The sequence below is a fragment of the Chinchilla lanigera genome, unplaced genomic scaffold (genome assembly GCF_000276665.1).
Source record: "Chinchilla lanigera isolate Chin_1 unplaced genomic scaffold, ChiLan1.0 scaffold00135, whole genome shotgun sequence".
In the NCBI taxonomy this organism is placed as follows: Eukaryota; Metazoa; Chordata; class Mammalia; order Rodentia; family Chinchillidae; genus Chinchilla; species Chinchilla lanigera.
The window spans coordinates 3,058,263-3,070,559 of record NW_004955536.1 but is presented as its reverse complement, the minus strand read 5'-3'; the positions used below and the strand labels follow the sequence as shown (position 1 = coordinate 3,070,559).

The 12,297-nt window shown below is 37.7% G+C and overlaps 1 protein-coding gene across 10 annotated transcripts in view; it reads left to right on the top strand.

Annotated features, from left to right (window-relative positions):
• Adam18 (ADAM metallopeptidase domain 18) overlaps nucleotides 1–12,297 on the top strand; it is a 94,801-nt gene that overhangs the window by 38,698 nt on the left and 43,806 nt on the right. For all 10 annotated transcript variants that reach the window (XM_013507738.1, XM_013507740.1, XM_013507737.1 and 7 more), the window contains 2 exons: nucleotides 10,358–10,494; nucleotides 11,531–11,714. In XM_013507738.1, the coding sequence (XP_013363192.1) occupies nucleotides 10,358–10,494; nucleotides 11,531–11,714 (321 nt within the window). The remainder of the gene's footprint in view (nucleotides 1–10,357; nucleotides 10,495–11,530; nucleotides 11,715–12,297) is intronic.

The following is a 12,297-nucleotide window of genomic DNA, read 5'->3' as shown; positions in this document are numbered from 1 at the left end:
GGGATCCAGGCCCTCAGCTGGATTCCTTGGTCTTAGTGTGTGGACAGATTCCCTGCACTCTTTTGTATACTGTTCTTTGGGTGACTTATAAATAATTGTATAAAGTATGTGTCCTGTATTATGTTGTTCCCCTTGCAAAATAAGCCCCAAACCAACACAATATGTATGTATATATACATACAGAGGAAATAATCAGGTAACAGAATCTTAATAGAGAATGGAAGAACAGTCTGCACTGGGGAGGTCAAACATATGGAGGAGAATGGGAGCTCCTACCTGTGCCCATCTGCTCTGTTTGCCCTGTCTTCTTAGACTGTGTGCCCTCAGGGAGAGGATAGCTGGGAAACTTTAGACCTTTTTCCTTCTGTGCTGGTTTCTGGCAGCTGCCAGCTGCAGATTTGAGATTGGAACCAGATGGCAGTGACTCTCAGCTACCTGTTCTGCAATACAAGGTTTCATGGAAGAGAAATTCCTTGGCTGGAGGCTGCACTAGACAGATGAGTTCCATGCACTGTCAAGGCCTCTGTACCCATGAGACACCCACTTAGAGAAAGATCCTGCCCTGTGTCTTGAATGAGGGGTAACTAGACCCTGTACCATCTGCCAGCCACTACCCAGTCCTCCTGCACAATTCCGTGTCTGCTCAGTATCCAGAGCAGGAGTCTCTGGTCTCAAAAACTGGGGGAACTCTACTTTTCCAAAATTTCAACTAGAGTCTCACAGTGTGTACATGTTCTTCAGAGGGCCTGCCTCAGCCAGTTCTGCCAGAACCACCCTTGGTGATAGGTGGACACAGCTGGACATCCTTTGTAGCAATTTCCTAAGGAAAAGAAAGTGCAGGGGCTTGTGCTTGCTGAGTAGGCCTCCCCAGGACAGCTCCTTGCCCTAAATGAGGCTTACACACTGAGAAATGCACAGTGCTTCTCTAGCACCAGAATGCTGTGTGGCTTCCAGATCTGATGTGTTCACATCACCTTGCTGTGCTGGATCTGTTTAATGCCACTTCTGTCCTCTGTGCCTTCTCTTTCTCAGTGTGTTTTTCCTGCCCCATGGCCCACGGGCTCTTTCCAGTCTTCTGGTCCAATAACCTGAATCTCTGGCTTCTTACAAACCTCTCAGTCTAAATTGAAAGTAATTCCCTTTATTGTTCTTCATCCAATTGCATGCATAGCTTTCTCTAAACTTCCCAACTCTAAGTCAGGCTGAAACTGGAAAATACTATCAGCTTCTAATCCACCATTTTGGCTCTTTGATCTTTATTGATTTTCTGTGTGATCTACCTGCTATAGAAAATGTGACATTAAAGCTTCCCATTATTATTATATTGCTGTATATTTCTGCCTCAGTTTTGTAATTAATGCTCTCTGTATTTAAGTATAGGAGTGATCAACAGTACAAAGAATATTTAGATTTTTAAAAAATTTATTACAGTCAAAACACAGTCATGAATTATGGGATAAGTGAAAGATAAACATGAGTCTTTTGTAGGAAAGTAGCTATACCTTGGGATCATAATGTTAAGTGAAGTAAATCAGACATGCAAGCTTAAATATTGCATTGTTTCTCTTATGTGAGAATATATAAGTAAAGTACAAAATATAAAAATTATAGGATAAGTGTGTTTGAAATGAAATCTGCAAATGCTACTTGCCAATATAGATCTTGTTGTATCTGAGTTGATACAGTTTAAATACTGATTTAATTCAATAGGCAATATGATTACAGCAGGATCAATACCAAAGAATTGTTTGGATCTTGTTCTTCCTATAGTGACACCGTTGGCAATTTGTTCTAAATAGAATTGCAGGGTTTTGATTAACTGATTGGAAAGGTAAAGCCATTCAATAGGATAAATTTGTTTATTATAAAATTGTCCTATAAAACCTGTGGGAGAATGAGGAATATTTCAAATATATAGGATAATAGGATAATTTGTATTTATCCTAAAAATCTTGATGCTGTTGTAACATTTTTTCAACCAAAGTTAGCTCCTTTTGAGCCACAGTAGATAAACTATGAGGGAATTCAATAGCTGGATCTCTTTGTAAAGTGTTATATAAATGATTTAATTGATGAGTACCAATACCTAATTTTGGCCTTATCCAATTTATGGCTCCTAATAACTTTGGAAAATCATTCAGAGTTTTTAAATGATCTTAATCACTCCGTAGCTTTTGTGGCTTTACTGCTCTGTTAGTCACTAGTGTTCCCAGGTAAAAATAAGGATTGGACAATTGTACTTTGGAGTAATGCAGAGAACAAAGGATATTAAATCTCATTTTGTTTCTGCCAAGAGGTCATACATTTGTTCTTTAATTGGACCTGTCAGTAAGATATCATCCATATAATGAATTGTGTGTACAGAAGGATAGGCTTGTCTAACTTTCTGTAAGGCCTGCAATACAAAGAGCTGGCACAAAGTTGGACTGTTTTACATTCTTTGAGGCAATGTGACCCATTGATGTCAATGCATTGGCTCTTTAAAGTTTAATCTAGGTACTGAAAAGGCAAAATGTGGCCTATCTGTGAGAAAAAGAGGAAAAAGCAGTCTCTTAAAACAATTATGATGAGGGGCCAGTCTCTGGGACTGCTATTAGGTTTGGCAGTCTTGGTTGCAGTGCCACCATAAGAAGTAAGTAAGCATTTACAGCTCTTAAATCTTGTAATAACCTCCACTTGCCCTATTTCTTTGTGTTTTTTGTTTTTTTCTAATATAAAAGGACAAAAAAATAATAACAAACACACAAACATTTGCAAAATAACAAAAACAGTACAAACAACACTGAATTTCAGACAAGGTGATAGGAAATTAACAGTGGTTGTTGCATTACATATTGATATCTTCAAATTGGTTACTTAGGTAAACAAATGTAGACATATAAGATTGATCAAACAATTAAACATTAACTGTTCCTTTCAATAAATCAAAAGAAGTCAGTAGTATAACTATGTTAGCTATCCTGTGTATACATATATACATAATTTTCCCTTCTTTCTTTTCTGTTGTCCCTCATCCCAGTTGTTCTTTACTTCTGAGAAGTTTCCTTTCATTTCCCATTATCTATCATACCTCCTAATTTTTATTCACTTTTTCAGGTTCTTACACTAGTGAGACAATGTGGTGCTTACATATGCAGGTCTGATTTATTTCACTTATAAATATGGTCTCTAGTTGTGTCCATTTGCCTATAAAAGCCTCAAGTTTATCTTTCTTTATATCCAATTTCTTTGGAATAAGAAAGATAGGAGTATTCCAAGGACTAACTTCATTTTCTAAATGTCCCACCTGGAATTGTTCTTCAACTAATTTGTGTAGCTTGATGACTTTGTCCTTGTTAAGGGGCCACTTATCTGCCCAAAAAGACTCCTCAGTTTTCCATTACAAAGGCAGAACTGTTTTGGAGGGATAAACATCAATGGCCCTCATTAAAATAAAAACAACCTGTTGATATCCAATACTACACCTGTCATTATTCAGTGTAGTCCTTACAGGATCTTTGATTCCCTAACCCTCTATCCTTTTGATATTCCATATTAATCATCATTTGTCTAATTTTAGGATGCAAATCTACTTGTTTAATTTCAGAATCAGAATTTGTTTAAAGTTAAGATCAGAATCATTAGTCAATATTAATTTCTACTTTTGTAACAAATCTCTTCCCAACAAATTGATCAGAATAGGTGCCACATATCGTGAAAAGAAGCCTTTTTGCTGGTCTGGCTCCTCATAAGGCAGGGATGAGGCACTTTTTAGTACCTGCTGAGGGGGTCCCAGTCCTATTAAGGAGGTAGGGGCCCTTTGTGTTGTCCTCATGGTGGGCCATTGTTCTAATGCAAGAGCAGACACATCTGCACCAGTGTCTGTTAGACCTTCAAAGCATTTTCTATTGATCTTTGTAAAACATATAGGCCTGTTTTTAATCACTTCCTGTGTAAAATAAATTTCTCTTCTTGTAGTTTTGCTCTGAGGGTCTTGTTCCCTCATGAACTGTCTATATTTAATGAAGGAAGGCTTACCTATAGGTAACAAAATCAATTGTGCCACATTTTCTCCCTGTTCAAAAACCCTGAGATCTATAGCATATGCAAAAACTTTTATTTCGTCTTGACAATTACCATCAATCTCACTAGGCACAATAGTTATTCTTTTTAAATTTAGATCAGCCTTTCCCAGTACAAGACCAACTGTTTCCTCAGGGAGTGGACTCTGAACTCCTGTGGGATTTAGGGCAAGTTTGTCACCCCCATAAGAGTGACTCTGCAAGGTGTAGGAAGATCTAATCCTGTACCTTGTATTTTTCGCCTGGTGAAGGAATTTATATCCTTACTTTGTTGTCAAATCTTCTGGTGTGTTTGCATTGGATAAATGCAATTTATCCAGACTGGTATTCTGACTCACAAGTTATATTTCCTCTATTGTTTGGCCAGCCTGAGGAAAAATCCTTATCTTGTTTTTTGACAAAGTTGCACTATTCTTATGGATTTTACAGTGATGATATCTGGCCCAGTGTCTCCCTTTTTGGCATCTCAGACAGGGTCCAGGCATAGGACCCAAACCCTCTTCACCAGAGGCATTGCTTCCTTGACCTACTGCAGTAGCAGCTATTGTCCCATTAGATCCAGCAAGAACTCTACAATTATTTCTAATATGTCCTATTTTCCCACAGTTAAAACATTTTAGATTACCCCCTCCTGTATTATCAAAACCAGCCATAACCTGAACCATCATCCTTGTCTTGTATTGTAAGGGTCGAGAATCTCGCCGCGTGAAGGAAGACTCCAAGAGACGCTCTCTCATGCAATAAGCAAGGGGAGTTTATTTACCAGGCATGCATGGGGCTCACTGAACGCACAGGAACAGAGAGCCCCGAGCCAGAGTTCAGCCGGACTTTTAAACCAAAAAACCACAAAAGGCGGGTATTTTGCAAGCGAACTTACAGAAGCAGATAGCATTGGTTAGTTCAAACTGACCTTTACAATCATTGGTGGGGGATTGGCAGGGAGATACAAGAATGAGGAAGTTTAGATTAAGGGCAGGGGAGTTACTCTGAGTGGCTTTTCCGAGAACAGGATGGGAGTTTATTTCCTGAAACTCTTAGCACCTCTTGGGCAGTGTCACACTGCTTATCTATAGCTGGAGGACAGCTGGCTCCCATAAAATTTTTCCTTTACAGTATGATTCAGTTCCAATATCCTGACAAGCTCAAATATATGTTGCCGGATCACTGGTTTGTTTTACAGGATTTAAACCTTGTTTGCAGTCTTGATTAATGTTTGCATATGCCAACTGCAGAATTAGAATGTCTGCAGCTTGCGTGTTTGAAACTTTTCTGCAAACTGCCTCTTGTAATCTAACCACAAGTTCAGTAAAGGGTTCCTTGGGGCCTTGAAGGATAAGTAAGAAGGACTGCACAGGAGTCCTATCCTCTGGAATAGTTGCCCATGCCCTTTTCAGTAAATCTGCCAATTGTGAATATAGCTCATCAGGACCTTGGAGCTGATTCCAAAGGAACCCATAATGTCCTTTCCCAGAAAGCATCTCCTCATTTATTTCCAGATGTGGATTAGGACCTATTCTGTTTCTGTGAGCCTGCTCTGAAACAAGACTTTGAAACTACACATCAAAATGAAGAAATTGAGCAGGAGACAGGCATGTTTGTGCTAGATGCCTGACATCATATGGTGTCAATTGATATATATCCAAAACATTCTGTAGAACTCCTACTATAAATGGGCTCTGAACCCCAATATTGACAACACTTTAAGATTTTTTTTTTTTTTTAGGGTCTGAATTTCAAAAAGAAAATGAGAAACAATCTTCTATTATGACCGGTTTTTTTTTTTTTTTTTTTTTTTTCTGGGTTCCAACTGAAAAGCAAGCAGTGGTGCCAATGATTTCTCCTTTTGCAGCTGCTTGTTCCTTTAAAATCTGCAAATGTCTAGATAGAGCCATATAGGATATTCTTTTGAAAGGTCCCTGCTCCTGCCTAGGTGTCTCTGCTGCTCTTTTGTTTCCTCTGCATCTGAGTCAGAGGCTATCAGTTTTAAGCTCTGCAATGGACTTACAACTGAATGAACTAGGTTCCAAGTTGAAAATGTCTGAGGGGAAATGACTTTTCAGGTACTGTGTGCCTTTCTAAGATTTTTTTCCAACTTTTTTCCAATTATCAATATCTACAGTGCCTGTCAGAGGAAACATGAATTATATTTAGTTATTTCTTGTAACAGTTTTGTTGGGTCTTTTTTTGTCATGTGAGCCCCTGAGTATTTAAGCAGACTTTGGAATGGCTTTATGCATCTTTGCTCTTCAGTGGAAAATTTTTGGCCCGTTTTACTCCCAGATAAAAATGGCTTATTCACAGTGGGAAGACTTACCCCTATTCCTTGTGGAATGGTTCTCTTCCCTGCATTTTCCAGGCATCCCTGGTGAAGGTTTCATCCTGTGAAGGCCTTCTCCATCTCCCACACTTTCTACTCTAGGTAGACATACTTAATCAGGTTAAAAAGTTCCAGTCCAAGAACTATATGTCCTTGTTCAGGTGCAAGTTATCAGGTTAATAATATCCCTCAGTTATTGTGGGCTGATCAGGTCTGAAATCTCCCAAATGAGTGTACAGTAAATATTAAATAAAAAGAGGCAAATAGAATGATTTCAGGGCTCCAGGAGGATCAAAGCCCTCTCACAGAATTGGAGGTTCTTTTAGGGCTAAGACTAAAACCTTCTCTTGGTGGTCCATATTTATTTGGTTATCAGAAGGGAGGGGAGTACTCAAGAAGGGCAGAACCACCCGAGGGCTTCTCCAAGTAAGGTATTAAGTTAATCCACCCAGAAGTGAGATGCCTGAGACTATAGTCTTTATCTGGTTGAGACTAGATGCAGGTGTCCTTGGCTGTGATCTTGTTTTATCCTTTGAGGCTTTGTGGTTTCATCTACCACTACAGGTTTTAATAGGGATTAGTGACTCAGAGAGGTTCACTTACTATGAGTCTGCCATCTCCAGACAAGGAGCCTAGGCCTTGGACAGATTCACAAGTGAATGTGAAAAGCCAGTTGATTAATTTAAGTCCCTCTCTGGTCTGCTTCCTAGTGGTCTCCATCAGATAGGGTCATGGGCAAAGTTGACTGTTGGGGTCTATGTGCCATTGTTTAAATCTCCCGCCCATTTTCTTTGTTCTTGCCTTCCCCTGGATGATCTAGTTGTGGATATTTCTTCCATGTTCAGGATGAGGTGAGATAGAGGCAGTTCTTTCAGAAGGGCTGGGAAACAAGAGTGGCATATTGCTCTTGCTTCCCTTCAGGAACAAATAAACGTATGGCTTCTCTTAGACTTGACCCATGACAGCACAGGGTAGGGGCAGTGCAAGTGGTGGGAAACTGCTTTTCTTCCACTTTTCATACAGCTGTTGTGAGGATTTTTTTCTAGCAGGTTTTTGAACCTCTTACTGGACTCTGGATCTGATACATCTCTAGATGGTTGTTTAATTACTGTTTCTAGGGGAGGATAAGAGTTTGCTTCTCTTATTATGCCATATTGCTTGATGGTGTCAGCTTTCAATATTTTTATTGTTTTATCAGGTTTGTTATTGCTTTGTTGTTTACTTTGTTTGTATTCAGGACAGCAATGTTATGTTTAGCATAGTATCTCTTCCCTCAGTTCATATCTGTGGTGGGTTGACAACTGGTGGTCTACTTGTAACAACACCTAGCTGAACTGAACCATTGTGATGCTGGATGTGCAAGGATCACCTAAGGATGATATTTGGGACTGTTGTCAGCAGCATGAGAGACACAACTAGAGAAGAAGAAGAGAGGTTGTTGGGAGCTGAGAAGCTGTTGGGTGCTGTTAGAAGCTGTAAGGAGCTGTTGGTTCTCTTGGAGAAGCTCATCATACTGGTTATCCTCATGAATTTGGCTGTTCTCTTCATTTGAGGAGCTTGGGACCTTGTTGTCACTGAGAATTGCTTTGGTTCACTCTGGGGAAGCTCTGGCCCTCACTTTGAGCATCATTTCCTGGCTCTGGAGGGGAAGATGGTATACTGATGAGTCTCCTGGAGAAGCTTGTCATGTTGACTTTCCTGATGGGAACTCAGCTTTCCTCACCATAGGAGGAGCTCGGGACCTCACTGTTGCTGAGGATGGCTGTGGTACCTTTGAGGGAGCTCTGGTTTTTACTTTGAGTGTCACTTCCTGGCTCCAGGCCATATCCCTCAGCCCCCTAGCACACATCCTTCATCCCACTGGCACAGACTTTCTAACTTCCACTACAGACCTTTGGGCCTTGCAGTACAGACCTGTAAAACAGGCCTGCATTGGACATTATCATGGGCTGTAGGCCTCTAGTTGGATTTGTGCAAAACATTGCTATGGGCTGTAGGTCTTCAGCTGACCATGAGATCCAGACCCTCAGCTGGATTCTTTGGTCTTTAGTGTGTGGACAGATTTCTTGCACTCTTTTATATGATTCTTTGGGTGACTATTATAAAATAATCTTATAAAATATGTGTTCTGTATTATATTGTTTCCCATTGCAATAACCCTAAACCATAAGAATATCTTTAGTCTTTAGCTAAGTTGTATTCAGACTGTGCCATATATGAAAGCATCCAAATTCCTTTAGAACTCTAGAGACAGTTTGGAAGATCCTTTCTGGATCTTTCTCTCTCTGTTGATCTAGCAGCCGTCACTTTTTCATATTCATATTTTGTATTTTCCAGCCCAAAAAACCTAGGAAGGTTTTTCCACAAATACCCTCTTAATCCTTATACTATATTTATTCTAACTCTCCCTGTGATATAAATATATATATCAAGCTTCACCCTCTACAGTTATTTTCCTTTGAACATGATTCTAAAACACATTTTCCAGATTCTGCTAGTCCTTCAGCGTCACTGAGTATTGAAACTCTTTTCTAATCATGTATAAGGTATAAGGATGCTCAGATCCAATCTCTTTGTTGTGTGAATCAAAGTTCATGTTCATGCTATCAATCTTAATAGTGTACAGACTTTGTATATTCACTTCATTCCTCTTTTTCTCTCTCCACACAGAAACAGATACACACACACACACACACACACACAATCTCATGGCTTCTTTAAGTCTGTAGAATCTATAGTGGTGGCCTCTTTCTACACTGATACTTTTATCATTGCTCTTCTTTTATACTTTAACTGTGAGATTATTTTATTTTAAGGGGGCTCCTGTGCTTCATGACTTTATCATGGGAATTTATTTTCAATCTTCTGATGATAGAAATTCGAGACTATGTCTTCTCTTACCTGGAATTGATGGCTTATACCTGATGTCCCCAAATATCACTTATGTCCTAGTCTGGCTTTAACCTCCTTTCATATTCTAGCATAGGAATTTTAAAGTCAGTTGTTACATGATAATAGGAAAGGGTACCTATTAACTAATTTTCCTATATTGTTAGATCTCTTCTATATTTTTAGTCACACATATACACTTTTAGGCATGCACTACTTAAATTTTAGTTAATAGAAAACTAGAAATATTCTAAGAAGTTTTTCTCATAGCAATTAAAGATGAGTAAGAGATCAATAGTTATTATCAAAATCAAATAATATAAAATATACTGACACTTGGTATTATTCTAACATTTTTCAGAAACTTCTTCAAATGTCTCTATCATGGTTCTGCCTATATCTCTAGTTTTTGTCCTGTTATCTTTTCATTTCCTCAAATGACAGCCTTTCAGCTGGCCTCCATTCTATTATGCTAGCCATGCTCATATTGTTGAGTCATTTCCTAAATTTAGTATTTCAGACTGAATGGCAGCTCCACAAAATACCTTATCTAAATGCCCTACCTTATATGCCTTTATAAAATTCTTTATTAAAGCACCTTCTTTTGTTCTTGGCATTTTTAATAATATATTTGTATATAAAATTTAATGGTAGACTCTTGTTTGCCTTTTTGCCTGTAAACTAACTCTAAAGTCCAGTTTTTCATATATACTACTATATTCCCCTTATCTCTATAAGTGCTTGTCACCTGAGTGTATTGAAGTCATATTTGTAATTAGATTAGTTGAAGTGAAATAATTCTGCTTTACTTTGATTATTTCAGACATAAGATGTGTTTGAATTTGTATGTAATAACTTTTAACCTAGAGAATGTCATAATTTGGTAACTTTTGATACTGGATCTACATTATGCCTCAATGAGTAAATTAATATATATACATATCAATAACATATGAAAGTAAATAAGTATAAAATATGTTCATTATAAAAGTATTAAAATATAGAAGTTTATAAAGGCAAAACACCTTCAAATTATTACTTTCTTTTGTTTTCTTCTTATATACTGGTTTTCCATTCTGTTTTTACTTAGTTTCCAGACGGTGTAAGTTTGGAAGGATTTTCAGTTATTATAGCACAACTGCTTGGACTTAATATTGGATTAATATACAACAACATCGATAATTGTTCTTGTCCGAGGGCTACATGCATAATGAGCCATGAATCAGTGTAAGACTTTTTCTCAATTAATTTCACATGTACTTTTAGGAGGTTTTCCAAGATGTGATGAATTTCAGAAATCTTTTTATTTTCCTATGTGTGAGAAATCAACATATGTGACTCACCTTATTTTGATTGTCTGTAGGCCAAGATGACAATACTCCCAAGAGAAAGTGAATCAGTTAACATTTATTTCAGTTGTCTCATGTCAACCAAAGTTATACATTTAGGTGTCACATATGTAGTCATGTGCATAAGATTATCCGTTAACAACAGGCCATGCATATATCACAGTAGTGCCATAGGATTACTTCACCTAGTGACCTTAGTTTGTGTGACTACAAACACTAACTGCTGTTAACTATGACATTTGCACAATTACAAAATCACCTACCAATATCTTTCTCAGAATGCACCCTGTTGCTAAGCACTGCATGGTGATAATGCCTTATCCATCCATTCACAGTAAGCTTGTGTTCTCAGCCATTTGCTGTTATAAACAACAGTACTACTGATAAGGTAAGTTTTACAGAAAAGAGCTTTATTTAGGCTCACAGTTCTGGTCCAGGTTCTAGGGCCGGCATGGTAGATGGCCTTCATGCTGACATTGCAGTCCTGAGGCCACCAAGGCATCACATGGAAAGAGAAAGGGAGCAAGTGCACCTCCTCTGCTTTCCCATTCTTTAACAGTATTCAGCCATGATGACTGCACTCCACTAGTGTAGCTGACTTTACGTAATCACCTCTCAAGAGCTCCACTTCAAATCAAAATAAATTTCTACCTGCTCCTGCTCAATACCTCACAACAGGGATTAGGTTCCATACATTTCCTAGAGTACAAATAATGGATCATTGCAGTTCATATGAACTGTATTTTTTGGGAAATGTTAAAGTTAATATTAAAATTTTAGTTGATCAATTTAATTGGCTAAAATATAAATTTTGTTCTCTTTAAGCCATGTTGTGATTCATATAATTTACATATTGGACAGTGTTTAGATGTTTTTTAAAGTTTATTTACCTGAGGAATATTATTGCATTTTAGGAGTTCCAGTGGTATCAAGATTTTTAGTAACTGTAGCCTGCATGACTACAGGCATTTTGTTTCAAAAACTGAGGCAGATTGTCTTCACAATTTTTCAAATTTAAAACTTGTCTATCAAAATCAACCAGTGTGTGGCAATGGGATTTTGGAATCTAATGAAGAATGTGACTGTGGCAATAAAGAGGTAAGTGACAAATATTGAAATCTGAGCACCATTTTACAACTATAATAAAACATGTCTAACAATGGAATTAAATATGCAACTACTGAGACTTGAGAATGAGCATAAGTTAGATGAATCACTTCCCACATCTCTTGACTCGAGGAGATCAATGTGGCATGAAGCCTTGGTTTGCATATCTACTGCAAATCATCTCAGAAAATACATATTAAACATATAGGCTAAATAAAATTTTTCCAGCAGTGGTTCAATTTCTAACTCATATAGTTTTACCCTGTACTTTTTCTGCATGAACTTCTGCTAATATTCTTCCAAACTTTTCCCTATCCCTTGTGGTTGCAAGAATTTCTGGACATGATTGGTTTTCTTCAATTATTCTCAAACATTACTGTAATTACAAATGTTTGGATGGTGAAAAAGCTTTTTCATTTGGCTCATTTCTAAATGTAGATATTCAATAAATTTTCAATATTCTCATCAGGAAGGACCACATATTTAGTCTACTGTAAATATCATTGGTGTATAATACTTAATGACTCCTTTCTAGGACTTTTCTTTTTTTTTTTTTTTTTTTTTTTTTGGTTTT